At 36.3% G+C, this 23,570-nt stretch overlaps 2 protein-coding genes across 2 annotated transcripts; both read right to left on the reverse strand.

The window, feature by feature from the left end:
• Positions 1-14,346: 14,346 nt before the first annotated feature.
• On the reverse strand, positions 14,347-15,282 carry LOC103743551 (taste receptor type 2 member 140). The gene has a single exon (XM_008844932.1). It carries the CDS (start codon positions 15,280-15,282, stop codon positions 14,347-14,349), a length of 936 nt encoding a protein of 311 aa, XP_008843154.1.
• A 3,056-nt stretch (positions 15,283-18,338) lies between these two features.
• Positions 18,339-19,288, reverse strand: LOC103743630 (taste receptor type 2 member 14-like). Its single transcript, XM_017800874.2, is given in 2 exon segments — positions 18,339-18,514; positions 18,517-19,288. Coding segments are annotated over 2 exon segments (948 nt in total).
• Between the last annotated feature and the right edge of the window lie 4,282 nt (positions 19,289-23,570).

The raw sequence follows: 23,570 nt of genomic DNA on the forward strand, positions 1-23,570 counted from the left end.
AAGAGAGGAAATTATTTAATCCCTTAGTTTATTGTATGTCAGTTAAAAATAACTAGAAGACACATAGTTCTCTTCTTATTGTTCAAGAATTGTTGTATTTGTAGCTTAACATTTTCTTATTTGACTGAATCTCCACTTGCAGAGGCAAATCTGGTGTTGGAATTACACTAATTCCAGCAAAGCAAGTCGTTGTTTTCCTCCAGTTTCACCTCATTTTTTGACAGTTATTGCAACCACAGCAGTGTTAATTTTCTTGGTTAAAAAACTATTGGAATGGTGACACAATATCCTTGAATTTTCTGTATTTGAGGGGATGGACTGGCAGGATGCTTCAAGCTGGCACACTTGAATGAACTGCATAATGAACTACGGTTAGTCACTGTAAGTCTCACACACTGAACTACGTACATATGGTTTATAATAGGGACTTATTTTAAAATGTGAAAAAAAGCTAAGTAATTGGTGAACATGCTCAGGGTTAAACACCAGAGAGATTTATTACATTAAAGTGATTAGTGTAGTTAGATACTAGTAAGCAGAGAGCATTTGGAAAGCTAAGACTGTAAAATGTGTAGACATTCCTTAGATTGAACATACTATTGTACAACATATGACGTTAAATACAGCAGGATATTTAACCACTACAGATTTATGAATGCAAAATTTCTGTTCAGCTGTTTTCACTTTACCATGTTAAGATTATTCCTGAAGTGGTCTATGGACCTAAGCGTTCCATATTTTTGAACGTGGATCTCCACCATTGCAGTACCTTTGAAACATTTTTGTCTCAGCTTACTATTTCTCAGAATCAGTGCATACGTGTGACCAGTTATTAGAGCAGCCCTTACCAAAGTAATGATCAGACTATTTATTCTCCATTTGAAATGTGCAAACTTCTACAACTACAGACACAAAAAAGAGATACAAAGTAGGAAGAAGGCGACCATAGGTTTCAAGGCTGTGATGTGGGCTGTGGTGCTGGCATCCCTGAGTCCTTCAGTATTATGCTGCATGCCCTTCAGATGTTTCCACAAGGAGAAGATCAGCAACAGAAAGGCTGTCAAGGACAGACCAAAGGGTATGGATATGAAAACCATGTTTGAACCCAAAAGAGCCTTGAAAATGGTGCATAGTTCTTTGCACTGGAATTGCTAACCAGGTTTCTTTTAGTGCCATCAATCCACATATCAATCTTGTTACTCATCAGTAAAATATATAAAACCAATAAAACCAGGGACACCATCAAAGGCCTTTAAACCCTTTTGTTAAGTCTCCACATTAAGTAGAGAAAAACAGAGCTAGAAAAATCAGCTATTTTGAGTGAACAAAAGATGCTCAGGCAGGTAGCAAGCCAGAGGTGTAAATGATTGGTTATAAGTGAAGCAATATAAATCACCATCAACATATTTTCAGGTATCAAGAAATCTCGGTCAAGTACAAATAATGACCAGTCAAGGAATCCGAACCCCCAAGAGAACAATTCTGAAGATGGCCAGAGCAGTGAGTATCTGATCCACTGAAGAAATATTTATTTTCTTGACCCAGTCTATGATGTTTACCAGTGCCATGAATCCACTTCCAAAACTTCCAATTATTATCTCCACAATGAAAATGATTGAAAATATGTGCTGAAGAACAGTATCCATTATCCTTAATAATATTCCAATGTCAGTTCTCAGTCCTGAAGACAAATTCATTAAATTGGTACAAATATTTGATTTATGAAAATAAATTCAGTAGTTTTTTTCATGTTAAATATACAGGTAAAGTTTTATGCTAGTTATTATTTTGTTAGTTCAATATATTGCACTCTAGTACATGCTTCTCTGATTAATTTCACAGCCTCTGTACCTATCACACAGCAGTCTGTAGTCTTGTCAGAGAAAATGAAGGAAACAGTGATTCTATTGTTCTGATATGCAAATAAAGATAAGATAATTTGGAAGTTCTTCCCCCTTACCTACAGAACTTAATCAGTTCACTCGAGTTTGTGGTTTTAGAAAGATGAAATCCTAATGTATATTAACAGCAACATGAATCTGTTTACCATAAAGGTTACTTCATGCACAATAAAACATTTTAATGCTTGAAAATCAGGATGGTAAAGTGAAGCAGGCACTTGTTACAGCTCTTCCTAGAAAGCATGCTATCTAAAAATCTCACATATTTTCTTAATGCAATGAAAATAGTACATAATTTTGTTGTGTATGAAAACATGGATACTCTCTTAGTCACACACACTCATCAGTAAACATGTTTTTATGGGGATGAAAAGAACAAATAGAGGGGCTGGAGAGATGGGTCAGTGGTTAAGGTTAAAAACACTGACTTCTCTGGCAGAAGACCTGGGTTTGATTCCCAGTACCCACATGGTGGCTACAAACCATCCTTAACTCCAGTTCCAGGGGAATCTGAAGCCCTCTTTGGACTTCAGTGGGTACTTCATGACATGGATATACTTATGTACAGCAGGCAACATACTCATACACATAAAGTAAAAGTAATAAAATACATTTGAGGACACAAATTTAATTCTATATACCTTTTATTATTATTTTTATTTGTTCTTTTCTTTTTCGGGGGGGTCTTTTTGAAACAGGTTCTCCCTGTAAGCCCCAGCTGTTCTGGAACTACCTATGAAGACCAGGCTGGACTTGAACTCACAGAGATCCACCTGCCTCTGTCTCCCAAGTGCTGGCATTACAGACGTGTGCCACCACGCCCAGCCATGTTTTTTTCTGTTTTAAAAAATATTTTATTTATTATTTTTATTTTATGTGTATGAGTGCATTGCCTGCATGTATGTGAGTGCACCTGTGTAGGGCAATGCCATGGAGGTCAGAAAAGGGCTTCAGATTACCCTGGAACTGGAGTTAGGGACTGTTCATGGCCTCCATGTGGGTGCTGGGAATCAAACATGGGTCCTTTGCAAGAGCAGTCAGTGCTCTTAACCACTGAGCCATTTCTCCAGCCCCTGGAGAAGGGTATTATTAAGGGAGAAATGGGAAAAATGGGGGCACCTTAAATAGGGAAACCATGGTGGAAGGGTTAGACAATGTAAGAGATAAATAATGTCTAGATAGTTTAAAAAAACCAGAGGGAACCATATTAGTCCAACAACCTACTGACAAATTATACATACAACTAGATCAAGGAATATATGTTTAGGCAAGGTTTATCTCAGAGGGTTTGGTTTTTGCTCAAGCTTTATATACATGGCACATGGCAATTAAAAATACCAGACTGGTGGAACTAACCTCTTGGATGTTTAACAGCCATATTATGAGGCCTATACTAATTTGGATAGAAGGACATAAAAGACAGTTTTTGCTCCTTGCCCTCCTAAGTTGACTAAGTTCCAGGGAACTATGAGCATCTCTCAAAATGCCCTGTAACTGTTGTGAGTCATCTGTCCTTTTGATCAAGGAGTCTGTGGAGACCCCACCAGATGGGCCTGAAACAGTGTCCAGTCTACAAAGAGGAGGATCAACACAGAAGAAACATCTCCTCCATGCTTCCAAGTGAAGCCAGCCATGATCGAGTAGGGCCTTTGACTTACATTCACATAGACGGAACTGGTAAAAGAATGGAGCCAGGGGATCCTCCCAAGCCCATGTTACCCATGAAGAACTGATTCTCAAATGACCTTAAGAGCAAAAATAAATTGGTTTATCTGGGCTAATTGTAGGGTCTTAAACACCCAAAAGGAAAGTATAACCCAAGATTAATGGGGTCAATATAATTTTTAAGAGTCCATATGTATAGCAAAGGGCTACATAACAAGAAACAATGCCAGACAGGAGATACCTTCCTTTGAGTTATTGACCAGGGTGGTCCAAAAGTCTCCCAGACAGTAACCCAGCATAGAACTGGGAAAATGAACAGCAGACCCCAATCTTATCTAAAGGAATACTGACAACTGACTGCTGCTAGATGAGGAATAGCTGATCTTCCTAAAACAAGGATTTCTAGATAGGCTGACTAAATTCAGCAATGGACAAGCACTGGGGAATGGCTGGGGGCGCCGACAACACAGTGGACAGTAACAGGGATGACAGAATATGGGCTCCAGTGGGGGGGGGGGCTATGGAAGGGTGCCATTTGGGAAATGGGTATATAGATGAATAAGATTGTTTGGGATGTTCTGTATGATATACACACAAAAAAATCAACAAATTAAAAAAAAACGTATTTGAGGAGGAAGCATAAAAATTTACTTCATGTTAATTGGTAGAGGTAATAAGCATTACCAATGAAAGCTACCTGATGACTTTATATCCATACTCAAGTGCCAAGGATCCTAGTGTAACCAGCTATGACTAGGAATAATCTGATACATAGAGATTAAAGACATATGTGCAAATATCTAAGTGTTAGTAGCATTAAAAATGTAGGAAACAGTGTATTTTAAAATCAAATGGAGATCTTCTTTAAAGGGTTAAAAACATTCAATTTTATGTTTTACAGGGTTTATACTTAGTTCATTATTGTATAACTGTATTAATTCGACTGTGAACCTAAAAATTTACAGCCACTTTTGAAAGAGATGTATCTTTGCTCTGGAAATTGTTGCTGATTATGTCAAAGCTGTAAAGAAATGCTTCTTCTAATCATGTGGTTATTAAATTAAATAAATAAATAAATTTTTTTTAAAAAAAGAAAAGAACAAATACAATTGTCCCAACTTTCTACATTTTCACTCATTTTCTCATCTCTTACCTCTTAGTGGAGAGGACAGTGAGTGAAATTGGCTATCTAGGGAAAATTAAATTACTAAGACTGTTAGGATAATAGGTGCCAAAAGATTTGATTATTGTCCAAGAGCAATAGTATATAACCCTGAGTTATAACACTCCTATATTGGTCTACTAACTTTCAAAACCAAAAACCATTTCTCCATATCTGGAGAAATCCAGAGCAGAAGAAATTCATCAGCTCAGGAGATGTTTCCTCTCTTTACAATCAATGGAATTCAACAAGGCTATGATGATAATGGCAAAATTTCCAAAATTACTGTTGGTACCGATTCCCTGAATGAAATTCTTCCCATATGAGAAGAAAATCGCAAGTCTACTTCAGGGTTGTGACTCCAGTGCTAAAGTTCTATCAGAGTCTGGTTTCTTAATGTGTATCAAAGTTGTTTCTCTTATATTCTCTAGGCAAAAGAAATTTAAAGTATAATAATGAAGTTTAGAGAAGTGTTGTTCTTTCCCAAAGACTTCACAATGTGTTTACACAATTATTTTATATGATTATTCTCCATAGAAAGGAATTATTCATAGCTCATATTGGAGTGAAAGCTGAATCCTTATTTGCTGGCATGTAAATGAAAACATAGCCTCTTACATGGCTTTAGGAAGTTTTGCTTGTTTGTCCTCTACAAGATTTGGGTTCACCAAGTTGATATGAGCTAGGAAATTTTTAGAATATTCTACACATAGTTTTCTAGAAACATATAAATTGACAGATGATACATAATCATGGGCAGATTACATGCACGGTTTTTTTATCACTAAAGATTTATGTAAAAAATACTGGAGTCATGAAGAAGAATTCTCAGAAAACTGCCACTAGGTTTGCTAAGATTTTCCTTTCGACAACGCCCCTCCCCTACCACCAAGAGTCTAGGTGGTGAGCCTTTCTGAAGTCAAATGCTAGCATTAGTATTTATACATAACTGTTGTTTACAAGGCATTAATGTAGGCATACACACTGGCCACCACAACACTCATGGTTTTCATTTAATTTCTTAAATATTTATAAAAAATAATAAACCTTAATTATTTTCCTGTAATTTTCAAAATGAAAAACAAATCCTGTAGAACGCATTGAGATGAAAACCCATTCTATCACACGCACATCTCTCACAGTGAGATCATTTATACGAAGGCATCCTTTGTACTTCAGTATTTAAAACTTCTTTATTTAATTAAATTACTCATGTTAGCTATAAACATTTCTGAATGCCACTTTGAAATTTCATTAAAATTGTTTTGAACAGGAAATATGGGTCACACTGACCATTGAAATAACTTGATTGTATGTTCTCAAATATATAGTATGTATGTATATATTTTCCTTGATTATTTCAATACAGTTCATTAATTGCAACAATAAAGTATGGTGTGCGAAATTTAGAAACTTTTATTTTTGTTGCTACTGTGAGTTTCCATTTTCAATTGTCCTAGTTTTATTATTTCTTATTTACCAGGATATACATAGACCTTAATATCATAATTGGATACTTTAATGAACTTTCTTATTGCATTCAGGAATAACCTTTGCTTATTTATTGAGGATTTCATTGAGTTCACCATAAATTAAATATACTGGGAAAGAAAATTAAATACTTGCCATTTGCATTCAAACTTCATGGTTTCTTTTTCAATTGATTTCACTAGATAAGAACTCTAATATAAATCTGTGAATATCAGTTCTGAGAATCATTGTGAAATTTATACACTTCAGAAATAAGCATTAAGTTCCTTTATTGGGTTATTTTCATTTCCTTCCACAAATTTTAATTTGGTGAAACTTTGTATAGAATTTCATCATCTTTTAATGTTTAGTGTTTAATTAGGATACAAAGCATCCTGAAATTAAGATAAGGAGGTCATGTTATGCACACAGCCAACATGTAAGGCCTCTCCCATATGCACACATAGTGAGATTTAAAACCCATTCTTTAAAACTCACCCTTGTTAGATCATATTATTCTGTACACATCTGTCACCTTGATTTTTTTTGTCTTTTTGAGGCAGGGTTTTCCTGTAGCCCCAGCTTTCCTGGAACTCACTATGTAGACCAGGTTGGCCTTGAACTCACAGAAGTCCACCTGCCTCTGCCTCCTCAGTGCTGGGACTAAAGGTATGCGCCACCAGCAAGGTTGAGAACAAAACCTTATCAAGGAAAATTGATCTGTTTCCCCAGCCTGGAATTGCCTAGAAATCAATTGTCTCTAGTTCTTTGTAGAAACCCACACAGTGGAATGGAAAACTTCCCAGATAAATATTTTCCATAAATACTTTCTGTGTAACACTATTTGTGGGCTATTGCATAATCAGTTGATGTCTGGGGAGCACGGAGAAGAGAAAGTTTCCCATAGATACAAGGAACAAAGTACTCAGAGGGTGTGAAGTTAGGACCTTTGTGATATAAGTGTGTTTTAATGTATTTATCATTGTATTGTCCTAGTAATTAATATTGTCTCTAGTAGTGTATGTATTTAATTTGCTTGAGTTTTATCAGGCCAATACCTTTTATTTTTGTATGTCAGTAATTTCTTTTTTCATTATTAGAGTTAGCACACAACATCTGCAGAACTCACATCTGTGGATCCAATTTAATAACACTGAACTGTGTTTTTGATTCATTGTTTTGGTTGTCACTTATATTCTCTCCTTTCTTATCTAATTATCTTTTTATGTCTTAATTACATTGAAGGCACTGGTATTCTTTTTAAATAAACAATCAGTTAACCTATTATTTTTATTTTTATGTAGTAGATGTTGCACATATGTGTATATATATATATATCACTTTTTTCTAATCATGTATAAAATATCTCTGTCTCAGCCCAATGAAAGGCCTTTACATGGGTTTAAATCACATTTAACAACTCAGTTTTTAAATTCTATGCAAGGCATTTTTTATTAATAAATAGCTATAGTAATTTAGAAGTTATATCAAACAAAATTTAGTATGCTTGCAATCATAACACAGTTCAAATAGGACCATCACAATAGATTGCTTTAAATAAATATTTCATCTGATTAACAATATTTTCATTTATAGCAGGTTTATTCATAACTGCCTGCAAGTGAAATGGCCTTCAGCTTGGGACTCAGTAACAGTAGTACAGCCACACAATGGAGTACAGATCAGAATTCCGAACTACAGACACACCCAATGACATGAATCTCAAATCTAGTATTCATAGCAAGAGCAAGTTAGCCTCAAAAGTTGCATGCATTTAAATCTACTTCTGACTCTCTTCAAAAAACAAGTCATAAAGTAATAGAATAAGTCAGTGATTGCTGCAGATTTGATGTAGAGAACTACACAAATAACAGGCAACGAATTTGGTAGAGGGAGGCTAATAAAATTCTTCTGTTTCTTGTGTTAGTGATTAGACAATTTTATGCATTTATCAAAACTTATACAACTTTAAGCCAGAATGGATTATATGAAACTGCGAAGTTTAAAAGTGAAAGTTAAAAGCTTGATGATCAAAATATGCTCCTGTGTAACTGTTAACACTAAAAGCAAAACATCAGGGACAGGGTAAAGATTGCCAGGGTCCCAGTGATTGCCAGGGTCCCAGGATGAGAGCTGGGCCTTACTACAAAGGGGTCCAGTTTGGGGGGAATAATGCGAAACTGCTGTATCTTATTTATGGTAACTTAACTTGACACAATCCTTAGGCTCACAGGTACACTTTGTCTTTGAGTTTGCTTTGAGCCTTAGGCTGCCACCACTAGTTTACCTAGCCAGATTTTAGGAAACAAAGCTCATGATTGACTGGGAAACCAGTGGCTGCAAATGTTCAGGAAGGGCTTTGCAGACCATTCCTATATTTAAGACAGAGTTGATATGACTGGACACAAACTACCAGCTTAGTTCTTTTAATTAACCCTCAATACATCCCTGCCAGGAAGGAATTAGGCTCAGAAAATTGACAGAATGTGTTAAGGCAACACTAAATGGTGGTGCCACTTTTAAAACTTGAATGTAATTGCAATTTTATGTCAGCCTTTTGCTGATTAGGCATATACTCTTCTGTTTTCAAGCTCTTTAAAAACTTTTTTTCTACATTGGTTTAAAACTGGTAATGTTCTTGCGAAAACTATGTTTTTTGAGTTCCCTTAATGGTGTCCAACTAGTTCAATGTGACTCATCCATGTATTGGTAGATAATAATGTACTAGGAATAGAAATACTTAAATGGGCAAGAAACAGCATGGGAATGTAATTTAGCCGAAACAAAACAGAAGAACTAAAGTAATCATGTCAGGATATGGATTGAGGACTCCAGCCAGGCATAGCGGAACATTCCTGTAATCCCAGCATAAGCAGGAGCTATGAATTCAAGGCCAGCCTGGACTGAAAAGTAAGAGACTATCTCAAAGCAAAACAAAACAATTTGAGACTCTAGTGTATTTCAGTGTGTGTGTGTGTGTGTGTGTGTGTGTGTGTGTGTGTGTTTGTGTGTGTGTGTGTGTGTATGTTTGTGTGTAGGGTGTCTCCTGTATAGCACATGCTGGTTTTGAACTTGTTATCTGCTCATTTTTCTAAACATGTTGGGATTACCAGTGTTTGCCTTCATCCCTGGCTGTCTCTCAAGTCTTAAAACAATTTATTGAATCTTTTCCCTTCTTTTATTCAGAAAAACATTCCAGCTTTTTAACCTCATTTTTTGTCTCATTTTTTCTTATTTTATATCAGTGTGTCTGGGTTCCACTAACACAATTCAACAGACATAAACTTGTTTCTTAAAGTTTAGAGGCTGAAGATCCAGGATTAAGTGGATGAAAGTGATGGTATATGGTGAGGTCTCTGCAGCCATTTCGATATTTCTGTTTTCATAAACAGTTGTATTAAATATAAATTGATGTGGGATAAAGTTAATTATGCTTAATATCCAACTTTCAAAATAATATTTTTCTCCATATTTTTAATGTTTATTTGTGTGCTGGTGTCTTCTAAAGAACAGCCACCATAGATTCAGTGGGTTAAACAATAATCTGTTTACTCCTTGAAATTTTATTTTAAACAGAGAAGATAGTTATCAATATGATTCCTTACTCTTTTGAATGTTTGAGACATTTGATTATGTATCCAGTTCCAAAAAGTGATGAATAATTGTATGCAAGAGGTAAATTTCAACAGAGTCTTGCCACCAAGTTCTGTAAGGCAACAGGATCAGGGCCAATGCCCAGCATTGTCTGAGACTCCATGGGACCCCTGGTTAACAGCTTCCAAAGAGGAAATCCACTCCTGGAGTTGGGCTGCTTATTTGCTAACCTGTGATGACCACTGGGTATTGCCGCAAGCCACGACTCTGACCAGCAGAGCCGAGGAAAGGACAACACGGACGCCAAGATGAGGTTCACTCCACTTTCAAGTCTCTTCTCTTTATTGAACGTTTGTACAAAGCTTTTATAGGGAAGCAGAGGGCGGAAGAAGCTGGGTGGGTAAGTTCCGCTATTTACCGCACCTTCCACAGCCAGACCACAAGGCAGGATGTTTTTACAGGATGAACAAATTTACAAGGTTGAGGCAGACAATAGTTACTATTTCTGGGCAGGGGGCCCATGGCTCCCTACAGGTATGATTTCCTCCTGTTATAGGGTAACTCCATTTAACTTCCGTATATTGTATACTTCATTACACCCTTTTCCCCCTTTATATCACTGAATTCTCTCTCCCCCCATGAACCTCTTTCCAAGGCCTCTTTACTGGTTTTCTGACTTGTATGGATTTTCCAGTTGCAGGATCGTTGCCTAAAGATTTAAAGTTAGCATCCATTTATGAGAAAGAACATGAAATATTTGTTTTGGGGGAGTCTGAGTTCCCACACTCAAGATGACTGTTTCCACTACCACCCATTTACCTGCAAATTTTATTTTTCTTAATAGTTGAATAATATTTCATGCACAAATGTACCATACTCTCGTTATTCATTCATCAGTTCATGGACATGTGAGTAAATTCTGTTTCCTGGCTATTTTCAATAGAGCTGAGGTGAACATGGATGGAGAGGTTGGAGAGGTACCTCTGTACTAGATTATAGAGTCCTTTGTGTGTATGCCCAAGAGTGGTATGACTGGATCATATGGTAGATCTTTTTCTAGCTTTTTAAGGAAGCACCACACTGATTTTCACAGTGATTGCACCAGTTTGCAATCCTACCAGCAGCCAATAAGTATTCTCCTTTCCCCACAACCTCGCCAGAATTTTTATCTTAAAAATTCTCACTGTGACAAGATGAAATCTCGGAGTAGTTTTAATTTGCATTTCTCTGATGACTAAAGATTGAACAACTTAGAAAAATAAATGGCTGAAAAAAAAACATTCCTCAGTCAGTTTCCTTTTATGTTTTCAGAACTCCCTGTTCAATTCTTTGTCCCCATTTTTATTTGGGTTGTTTAATTTTTTGATGTTGAGTTCTTTATATACTCTAGATACTAACCTTCCCTCACAAGTAGAGCAGACAAAGATTTTTTTCCCATCCGGTAGGTTGCCTCTTCACTCAAATGATAGTGTCTTTTGTTGTACAGAAGCATTTCAGTTTCATGAGGTCCCATGGTCAATTGTTGGACTTAATGCCTGTGCTATAGTCCTATTAAGAAAGTTCTTTCCTGTTTCTAAAAGTTCCAGTGCATTTCCTACTTTCCTATCTATCAGATACTACACACATGAGTTGGATGAAATAAAGGAGAAAGTAAGCTGGTATTGCCCTTAAAGTTTATATCCAGATTAACTTCCATAATTGTGGAAAATGCTATGCATGCTGCTAGAAGAGAGGGATGATCATCAGCTTTGGAGATCTGTGAATCCTACAAACTACAACAGCTGTACTAGCAAGATACGCCCACTGGGGCAATGGTGGGTCAAATGTTTGGGAATAATAAACCACTTTCTGATTTTATGTAAGGTTCACTTCACAGGATAGAGCCCATATCTGCCACTGATATAAAGCCCCAGAACCTGTGGCTGGACAGGTCACAAAGCCTAACACTATCATTCTTCTAAGTATAAAAATTATTTTAAAATATCCTAATGTATTATTGTTATACTTCTAGATTTTCTTCCTCATACTGCAGATCATTAACCCAGAGACCCACAACTGAGAAACGTGTAGAGAATAAGAGACTTCAGAGTGTTTATCCCTGATTAGGACACCTGGACCAAACTCTTGCCTCCCAAGGTGAAGGGATCATTGCACAAGAGCGAGAGGGAAGAGTGTAAGATCCAGGGATGGTGGATGACCACAAGGAAACAGAATTCTCCAAACAGATGGGCAGTTACCCATATGAACTCAGAGTAATGGTGACAGTAATCACAAGTAAGTCCTAGGTAAAAACAAGTGTGACAAAATTCCAGCATAGAACTGAGGAAGGGGATAGAAAAATCCAACCTGGGAGGGGGAAAGTCAATCTTCTTGGAGGGTGTTATTCTGGGTGAGTTAACCAGGCTCAAATGGGTGGACATGAACAGAAGGACACTTGCGAACACAAGTTTGACTATATAGGCCATAGGGAGGTATAGAAACGGGAGGGAGTCTAAATGTGATCAAAATATATGGATCCCACAAAAATTCTCTTTAAAAATCTATAAAAATGATGCATAAAATAGCATGAAAAGATAAACATCTTAAATAGCAGTATGCATGTGATATGATTTTCATTTTATAATATAGAAGTACAAAGAAATTTGAGAAATGCAGCTGACTGTAATTAAATAAATAAACTGAAGAAAACCACAATATATTTATCTTCTGGAGTACACATTAGCTAAGTTTCAAATGCCATAAAATTAATAATTTGCAATAACATCACTATAATTTTTGCTCTTGTAGTATATAAATATATAGTTTTTTATTTGTATATTTACTTATAAATGCAGTAAATTTCAGGCAGAGCTGTCAAAAACTTCCTACTGAAATTTCACCTTAACACTGGTCCACATCCTTCCATAATAGCGTATTAAGTGTTTCTCTTTCTGCTGACCTCCTCAGGCTCATTTGCATAAAATTTTAAGATAAAGGAGTTTCAGTTTCTTCATATTAAAAGTAATTTTACAGCTATCTGAATGCTGAAAAAAAGCCAAATACATAGATTACCTGTAATGTAAATAATACAACATCTTTCTAGCATACCTACTACATATGCCAATAAATTGTTCTATAGCATCTGTTTCTTGTACAGTTTCTCTGAAAGACACATAGAAGACATAACTTTTTCACCAGTTAATGAATGAATTAACTACATTAACAAATCAAGAAAAACTTTTCCAATATGTAACTGTGTAGTCTGAATTGATTTCCTTGTGAAAATAAGCCTGAATAATGAATACTTCATTTCTAAATTAGATACAGGACTTCAACTTGCTAAGCACTTAATAAAAGAGATAACAGGATACATGACCATGATTTTCTCTGCTTGTCTAACATAGTGAACATAATTTACTTTAAAGTTTTCAACTATTTATGAAGTCATTTGGTATTCTTAATTTTCAACCTAAAAATACAACAAATTTCAATACTATATATAAGCATTACAAGCATGAAAATAGTTCATCTTAAGTATTCACAGCCAATCATAATGTATACATTCATAAAAGTGGACTGTTATGCAGTTAATTTTGTCCATGTCGGACAATATCCTCAGAAGTATTTATTGAAACCACAAGCCATAGTATTACAAAATCTGGCATCTACCTGAAGTTTAACACTGAACAACAATTACATGAACAAGGTGGAAAATTAATTCCTGATTTTGTGTGTGTGTCAATTGAAAAATACTAAAAAACATGAAATTCCTTCAATATTATTCAATAATTTATTTTTTTATTGTATCATTATATTTTCTTCTTTAACTGTATCTCCATTACCAGATAGATTTCTCTCTGTGTGTTGGAGTTCCAGTATTTCAATAGTAAGTCAAATTGTTTGCTAGATCCAATTCTAAATGATTTCTCAACATTGATTTTACCCATCTTATCATTCACTTAATTTGTACCAAGATATTGTTTAGATTAAAAAAATCCTTGAATATGAAGGATGCTTCAACCTTACCTATGACCCAACTTCATCAGCTACAATTTCTAGTACCTATGATTCCCATGTGTAGAGCTACATCTGTATATTATATATTACATACATCTTAATTTAAAATGAATAATTGATGAAAATTATATGATGATTATTAGAAAGACTTTTTACATTGAAGTGGCCTAATTAGCCTTCTCTGGCTAAGAAGAAGCACTAAAAATCTTAGCTATGTAGTGATCAGGTTTTAGTGTGTTTGGGCACACCTTATAATGAACTTAATATTATAAAATTTGTGAAGTGATATATAGGAATAATTAACACACCTTTAAGCAAAGTGCTCAGGAGGCAGATACAGGCAGCTCTTGGAAAGTTCCAGAGCATCCTGTTCTATACAGAGAGTTCTGGGCCACTCTGGAATACATAGCGAAGCCCTGTCCAAACACACAAACAAACAAACAAACAAACAACAAAACCCAAAAAAATATATGGAAAGTATAAATTTAAAATAAAAACATTTCATGTGAACTGCATTTCCTCTAGAACTTCAATATAATCCCTGATACCTGAAGTGGTCTATGGACCCCAGAGTTCTCCATCTTTGAACCAGGTCCTAAGCCACTGAAGTATCTTAAACAAGTTTTCTCTAAGCTTAATATGTCCCCAAATCAGTACACATGTGTGACCAGTAGGAAAAGTTATTACAGTAATCTTCACCAAAAAACTGCTCAGGGTGTTTTTCAATTCAACTGTCCATATTTCTACAACATGATACAGAAAGACGATGATATAAAGAAAGAGGAAGGCTACCACAGTGTGCAGGGCCTTGATGTGTGCTGTGGTGCTGACATCCCTGGATCCTCCCAAGTTCTGCTTCATTCTCTTCAGATGTTTCCACAGGGAAAAGATCAGCAGCAAAAATGCTGTCAAGACCATAGCAAAGGGTATCAATATGAACATAAGGTTTTGGATCAAGACAAATCTATAAAACTGTGCATAGTTCAGAAAACTAGAATTGTAGAACAGATTTTGTTTATCCCCATCAATCCAGGTGTCAAAACTTGTTTTTATCAGTACAATATGTAAAACCAAGAGGTACAGGGACACCAACAATATCCCTGAAACCACCTGTTTAATTCGCCACTTTAAGTAGAGAAAAACAAAATTAGAAAAATTGGCTATTTTGAATAAATAAAAGATGCTCAGGCAGGTAGCAAACCACAGGTTAAAATGATTTGTCACTGCCCAGGCAATATTAATTATTGTTAACCTATTTCCTTCCACAAAGAAAGTTTTGTTAAATACAGAAAACCACCATGCTAGGAGTTCTAACACAAGGAGAGCAATTCTGGAGATTGCCAAAGCAGTGAGAATTTGATCCACTGAGGAGAGCTTTCTTCTCTTGACCCAGTCCATGCAGTTCACCAGTGCTATGAATACATTCCCTGAACTTCCAATTATGAATCCCACAAGGAAAATGATTGTGAATGTGGTCTTTAGGAAAGCAACCATATCTCCTTAAAACAATATCCCAACATCATTTAAATTGTTGACGATTTCTTGACGAATTCACCTAAAATGCTGCCAATATTTGATTCATGAAAATTCAGAAGTCTTCTTCATGTTATTGTGGAAACAAAGATTTACTAGTTATTCTTTTCATGGGGATGTGATACAAGTCTTGAGTTTTTTTCTAAGCCGGTCTGAATTCATCCGTACCCTCTGTGCATACTATGCAGCTGCTGTGGTATAATTTTCACAGAGGATGAAGGAACCACTGTAAGCTAATGTGTTGGCATGCAAATAAAGCAAATTCAATTTGCAATTTTTATTTTTAATTTCCTTGACTGTATAGGTTAATCAGTTCACTTGAGTTGTAGAATTTAGCATGAAGAAATCCTAATGTAAAGGGAAGCTAATGAATTCTATTTCATAGAGTACGACCTAAGCACTAAGGTTTTTTAAATGCTTGAAAACTAGGTCTGTAAGTGAGGTTTACATCTGTCATTCAACTTCTTCCTATAAGAGATGTTATCTAATAACCTCACATAATTTCTCAAGTGTGATTAAAGGAACACTTATTTTACAATTCATTGTATATGAGAAAATGGTGTTTCTCTCTCTCTCTCTCTCTCTCTCTCTCTCTCTCTCTCTCATGATTGCCAGTCAATATAATTTTATTTAGATCAAAATTTCATTTTTTTCCAGCTTTAATGATTCAAGTTATTCTCTGATTCAACCAATCATACATATAACTGGTGCTAATAATGTACAGGTTTTGAACAAATTATTTAAAAACTCAGGTCTCAGGTGTATGTTATTGAGCATTAAATTCAGGTATTTAAGAAATGATGTTCAGGTCTTGCCCACTTCTAACCTCTCAGCAGCATGTGCTTTACGACTTCTACCACAGATATCAAGGTAAGTACAGGATCGTACAAAACATGACCAAGATGGAAAAGAAGCAGCAATATACTGTAGATCCTATTGGAGAGAGAAAGAGTGAAAAATCATGGAATGTAAACAGCAACGGAATCCTAGCTGAAAGTCATGATCCCAAATGTTAGGGATTACAGAGAAAGAGAGAATGTATAGCAGTGCTAACTGACTCACTTATCTGAAGTAATACTGGACAAAGAAAGTGTATGATGTACGTCTTGAAACTTCTCACAAATGAGCACATTTAAGGGAGGGAAGTACACAGAATCATAATAGGAAAACAGTATATTATGTCAAGAATCAAGTCCTAAGGAAAGAAGCACAAACATAGCAATACCATAATAGAAGTTCCCTTGGTTTGACTCCTTCTGGGTAGCATAGATGAGCTTCAGAGTGAAGACAGATGTACAAACATCCTGGTGTGCAAAAGATGTTTGTATCCCCAATAAAGGCTGCACTACCACCCGCAGATTGCCAGAAGCCCAAGGGAGAACATTATCCTGACCTGCATTGGTTTTCCAACTGAAACACATACCTAGAATTTCAAAGCTTGTATTCACTAATGTGAGAGGCCATGTGATATTTGTCTTCCTGGACCTGTTACCTCACTCAAGATGATTATTTCCAATACCATCCATTGACCTGCAAATTTCATAATTTTGGTTTACCTCAGAGCTACATGATATTCAGTTGTGTAAACACCCCATGTGTTTATTATCCATTCATCAGTGATTGGACATCTAAGTTGTACCATTTCCTGATTCTTACAAATAGAGCAGACATGAATAAGGATGAGCATGTATCTCTGCAGTAGGATATAGAACCCTCCTTTGTATATGTGCCAAGAGTGGTATCCTGTAGCAGATCTATTTCTAGCATTTTGAGGAATATCTGCACTGAATTCCATAGTCCTCAAACTAGTTTGTACTCTCAGCAGCAGTGAATAAGTGATTCTCTGTCCCTTCTTCCTCACAAGCATTTGTGATCATTTGTGTTTCAGTTCTCAATCATTCAGACTGGGGTAAGATGAACTATCAAATTAATTTTGTGTTTCTCTGATAACACTTAGGGGGTGTAAAAAACAAGAGGGAAGTTTTTAGTGCAAAAGCTCAAGGTTTTCCGTAGTTCGTTCTCTCTCTCAGCTATATAACAGGAAACACAGTGCCAGAAAGGAAAAACTGCCTTTTGAGTTGTTGGCCAGTATAGTCTAAGAGACTCCCCAAATTACACAGGCTATTGCCACAGCCCTCAATTGCCTAACAGAACTTGAAGGTCAGACCCTATTGTTGAAATCAGGACATACTTTGGACACAAGACTTGGAACAATGGAGCTGGAACAAAGGCAAATTTTCAATATTTTATTTATTTACTTTTTATTTAATATATATGAATGTTGGCCTACATATGTATAAAAGTATCCATATAATGCAATGTGCACGGAAGCCAGAAGACACATCATCTGATGACCTGGAACTGGAGTTATCCACATTTTCAGCCACTATGTGGATATTGGGAACAGATCCAGGTCCTCTGGAACCACAGCCAGTGCTCTTAACCCCTGAATCTTTTCTCTAGCCCAAGATTTTCTGTTTTTAAATCCAGTTCCACTTGACTTTCTGCATTGAGTCCACACGTATCTATATTCATGTTCTTTATAGGAAATTGTTGTGATATAAAAACAATATCCTGGAACAGACACTCCCTTTAAGAAGAAAAAATGTTTCCCAGGATCTCTGAAGCAAGCGCCTGTTTATCAAGTCCACAAAATACGGTTTTTAGTAATATGAGTCACTTGCATGGAACTATATATTTTCTTATATATTACTCAATTCTCTTCTTAAAGTCTAATGAATGTCTAACAGTTGAAAAAATTCATATGATTAGCAAAAACAAAAATTTCTTACACTAAGTATTTCACTTACTTTCCCTTTACACATACCAACAAAAAAACCTGATTATGTACTGCTGAGAGGTGGTAGTACAGGTGGTCAGTCCTTATTCTTAACATTCGCCTGTGAAATTTCAAAAGTGAACTATAACAGAATGTATTGATGGATAAATTTGTCAGTACAAGAACTTTTTCAGAACTGATTTTCTTTTAGGATGTGCAAGCTGATCCCTGCTGTGCTCTATGACCCTGAGGACTCTGGTTCATTGGACCTGCACTTCAGCCTCTGCAGCACTGAAATCAATGTCTGTCTCAGCTTACTGCTTCCCAGAATCAAGACACATGAGTGGCAAGAGGGAAATGTTGCTAAAGTAACCCTTGAAAGCAAAATCATCAGAGTTTTCTCAATTTCAAGTATCCAAGCTTGATACTTAGTGACAGAATGAATCCTATATAAAGCAGGAGGAAGGTGATGACAGTTTGCAAGGCGTTGATGTGGGTGATGGTGCTGAAGTCTCTGTATCTATTAGCATTGTGCTTCATGTTCTTCAGATGTTTCCACAGTGAGAAGATCAGAAGGGGAAAATCTGCCAAGGACATTCCAAACGGTGTAAGTTGGAACATCAGGTTTGGGACTAAAACAAGCCTGGAAAATTCTGCAGATAAACCAGAACTAGAATTGAAATGCTTGTGTCTTTTGTATCCATCAACCCAGACATCAATTTCATTGCTTGCCAGTGAAATGTTCAATAATAAAAGGAAGAGGGACAAGAGCAGTGTCACTGAAATCACCCTTTTAAATCTCCACTTGAGGTAGTAGAACAGGGAGTTAGAAAAAATGACTATCTTGAAAAAATAGAGACTGCATAGGCTGGTAGTTAGCCAGATGCTGAAATGATTGGTCACAGTCCAAGCCAAATAAATCAGTTTTAATATCTTTTTGTTCATCAGTAAATCTAGATAAATTATAGGTAGCCATGCATCTACAAGTAGTACCCAGAGGACAGAAATTCTGGAGATTGCCAAAGCAGTGAGAATTTGATCTGCAAAGGAAATCTTTCTTCTCTTGACCCAGTCCACACAGTTCACCGGTGCAATGAATCCATTTCCCAAAGTTCCAATTATGAACTCTACAATGAAAATGAGTTTGAATGTGCTCTGTAGGAAATCAGATGTTTTTCTTAAAACCATGATTTAATGTCAGTTGCCAATGCTGAATATTTCTTCATGAACTTGTGTACAATTTTAGTTATAGGATTCATGAAAATTCAATGGTATTCTCCATGTTTAAAACGAACATAATCAATATCAGTCCATCAAATATCAACATTTGCTAGTGACTCACTTCTCAGCTTTGTCACGGAAATGTTGCATTCTCCCTCACAGCCCAGCTGAACTTCTTCCTTGTTCTCAGTCTCACACACAGTACTTTGTCCTCTTCTTGATGTAGATGAAGGAAACAGTGAATTCAAATGTTCAAACATGCTGACATGCAAATAAAGCTTCATTCATTTGCATAATTTTCTCTTTTCTGCATTGGGTAATCTGTATACTTTGGAGATTTAGCATTATAAAATCCAAGATATGAAAAAGTCAAAAAAATCCCTATCTAATTCAGTACTTCCTAAGCACTGAAGTTTTATTAATGCTAGAATGTTGTCTTTAATGTCAGGTGTGTATATGTCATTGAATTCTCTCCCTATAAACTCCATTTTCTAATAATCTTATATGTCCCAAATGTTCAATAGTGGAAATAATACATATTTTAGATTCTACTCCATAGAAAACACACACACACCAATAAATATTCTTTTATTTGAATCAAATTCCCCTATTCTTCATCTTATTAACTTAAATAACTATTTTATTGAATTTTATTGTGTATATTATGCACCTATCTCTTGAAAACTGTTGCTAGTGGTTAAAATTATTTTTAGATGCTTTCAGTTACATATTATGGAATGTTAAATAGAAGTGTTCAGTAAACGAGCTATTTCATCTATATGTATGAAAGCAGGAAAAATCCCTGTTTTCAGTCAAGCAGAAATTGAATTGCATGAGTTCATTCATACTGTGGGAATCCTTGTCAGTCTGTTTCTCCCTCCAGTGGAAGATACCTCTTCCATCAGCATGAAAGATGTTCAGATTTTATCTTCTTCTCCTTACTTCCTGGAAACTTCTGCTTCATGGCTAACTGCAGAGAACCAAGAGCCGGGGGGGGGGGGTTAACGAGAGTGTGCTTGCTATTTGCTCAAGATGGGAAATGAGTAAGACACATATTCCTCTTTCATAGCTAAAGAGTAAGCAAGGGAGAAATGAACGGAGCTCAGTAAAAATGTCCAAAGAAGGTCTTCATGGATGTATCTTAACCTTCAGAGATGGCATAGGAAGACGCAGACACAGAATGTTCCAATGTGAAATGCTGTTCCCCTCTCAGTCATCTGAAGCAAAATCACTAAAGAGAACAAAAGCAAACTATCTTGAAAACAGCACTGGAGCAACTCAATGATGACTCTGAAAAGATCAGAGATGGGGAAATGAGAGAGACAAAGTCTACAGAATAGGAAAAAATGAGCAATTAATTAAAGAGTTTTGAATTCTATTAACTATTGTAAAACAAGAGAAAACAGGAGGTATAAAGCTTATTTACACATTTCCCCATGGAGAATCAACATCCTTATTCACTTAACACTGAAGCAATTCAGAGAACCAGCTGTGATAGTTTATACTGATTGTCAACTTGACAGGGTCTACAGTCACCAAGAGACAAATTACTGTTCATATTATTGAAGGGTAACATATGTACTCCTAATAGAGGTGGGAAAACCCATTGGAAATGTGGGAAATATCATTGCACAGTCTTGGATTCCAAATATAAGATGGTTAAAGCTAACTGAGCAAAAGCAGTGGTCAGTCTCTGCTTCCTGATTGCAGATGTGATGTCACCAGCTGCCTCAAGGTCCTGCCCTGCTCCCTTCCTTGTCAGAATGGACTGTAGTTTCAACTGCAAACCTAAATAAACTCTTTCTTCCTTAAGTTGCTTTTGTCTGGTATTTTGTCACAGCAATTAGAAAAATGACAAATACAAAAAAAAGTGGTACCAAGAAATAGGACAGTTGCTGTGTTAAACCTGCTCGTGTAGTTCTTAAGTCTTTGGAACTGGTTTCTGGGAGGAATGTGGAAGTGTTTGGAACTTTGGACCAGAAAGGCTCTTGAATAATGTAAGCAGAACTCAATGGAATATTGTAGTTCGAACTTGAAAGATAAGACAGCTGAAGGACACAGACAGTGAAGGCTCAGCTCATGAGGCTTCAGTAGGACAAAGTTTGTTAGGAACTCGGCTAAGGATCATTCTTAAGGCATAATGACAAAGAATTGCATTGCATTCTCCCTATATCCCAGGGTCTTAACTGAAGCTAAATTTAAAAATAATGGACTATTTCATTTTCCAGAGGAAATTCCATAACAGAATGACATTCAGACTGTGTTATGGTTACTGATCACTGATGAGAGAGAAAAAAAGAGAGAGAGAGGAGAGAGAGAGAAGGAAGAAAGAAAGATATGAAAACTATGCAGTTTGGCATAAAAGAAATGAGTTTCCATTTACTGATGAGCCAGTTGCTGAGAAAGCAGCTGTATTTTTGAATATATTGACACCATTAAGAAAAACATGGCACTGTGGCTATGGGAAATGTATTGAGAAAAAGATCCTACCCATGGATGGAAGGCTCCGTCTTTTAAAAATCCATATTCTTTTGAAAATAGGTAGATTACATTGGGAATTCTACTGAAGAAATTCTCTGATCCTCAAATGCAGCTGTCTAATGAAATGTTTCCATAAGGTCAGCACACAGAGGACAATAAACCTGTGGCCCAAAGGAGACACATTCCTTCCTGGCATTGTGACAGAACATAGTAGCAGCATCCACATGGCCTTCATTTTATAGGCATGAAAGATGCAGGACTGAGCAGTCATGAAGTATTGCATTACAGTTCCATTGAGTCACTGGGGCCAGGCAATGTGTGCATGGTTAGATTCCCTGCAAAGAGGCCCTGATGGGTTGCTGCATGGACTGTAAGGTGAAGCCCACTGTAACAATGGAAACCTCAGAATGTTGCAGATGCCAGAACATTGGGATGTCCATTAAGGAAAGCTACAGGCATGGAGTAGAGTAAGCCCAAGAGAGGCTAGTTATGCTGCAGGTCTCAGAGATAGAGGCATGGGTTTATTCAAGCCCTTTGAAGTTCTAATTATTCTATCACAAACCCCAGGTGCCAGACATATAGGTGTAGGATATGATATTAGACTTGCTGGGTTTTGGTATTGTATTGTTCCTATTATTTTTGGCTGCATCCTGTTTTTCCTTTTTGGAATAGGAATCTTTACTGTGTGCATTTGTATATTAATTTAACATATACTATAGAGAAACAATTCAAAGGGAAGACCAATCCATTTTGCAGCACTGTTTCAAAGATTAGTCTATGGTCATCTTGCCCCATTGCTATGGGACTATGGTGAGGCAGCACATCATGGTGAGGGGATGCAATTGAGGATCTGCTCACTTCATGACAAAGGAGACAAAAGGGGCCAGAATAAGACATATATTTCTAGTAAAAGCCTCCAGAGACCTACATCCTTAACTATGCCCCAAAACCCTACAGTTTCATTATATTGTAAGTTCATCAAGTGACTTACCTATAGTATGGTAAGAGTCTACAAGAACCAGTCACTTCTCCACAATTAGATTACTACTTAGCGACTAACCCATCAGTACCATAGTCTATGGAGAGGTCCTTAGCAGCCAAAGTATAATAACATATTTTTTTTATTTTTTGAGACAAGGACATTTCTAGCTTTTGGCAAAGGACATGAATCAAGACCCCAAATCCTTAAACTTCCTGCTCTGTTTCTGTCTCCTGTCATTATTTTTGTAAAAGTATTATCAGTACTTTGATAGAGAGTAATTGAAATCTGTTGTTAACTTTCAAAATATGGCCATGCTTCCACAAATCCAGAAACACAGGGTTTTCCACTTTCTTGCATCATTTCTATCTCTTCAATGTGGAATTTTTTCTCTCTGGCTATTTTTATTCTATTTTCTTTTTTTGCCAATTTTAGACAACATATTTTGATCATATTTATAACCCCTTCCATGTTTGCACCCCATTTACTACCCCCACACAATGTCATTTGATTCATTTATAGATATTAAGCCCTATAGTGTCACATCTCTGTCTCCAAATGCCCATCAGTGTGGCTTCATCCACTGGAACCTGGTTAACCAACCAAGAGTCACATCCCTGCAGCCATCAATGTCAATAGTTCCCAGGAAGTGTTGGGGTTTCTTAACTATTTCTCTATTTTTGCCTGGGATTTTGTCTGGATTGAGTTTATATGGTACTTGTGCATGCTGTCATTTTGCTGAAACTTCATATGAGTAACATCGCAGCTGTCTGTAAAACTCTGGTTTTT

The sequence above is a fragment of the Nannospalax galili genome, unplaced genomic scaffold, assembly GCF_000622305.1.
Source record: "Nannospalax galili isolate Female #2095 unplaced genomic scaffold, S.galili_v1.0 scaffold1910, whole genome shotgun sequence".
In the NCBI taxonomy this organism is placed as follows: domain Eukaryota; kingdom Metazoa; phylum Chordata; class Mammalia; order Rodentia; family Spalacidae; genus Nannospalax; species Nannospalax galili.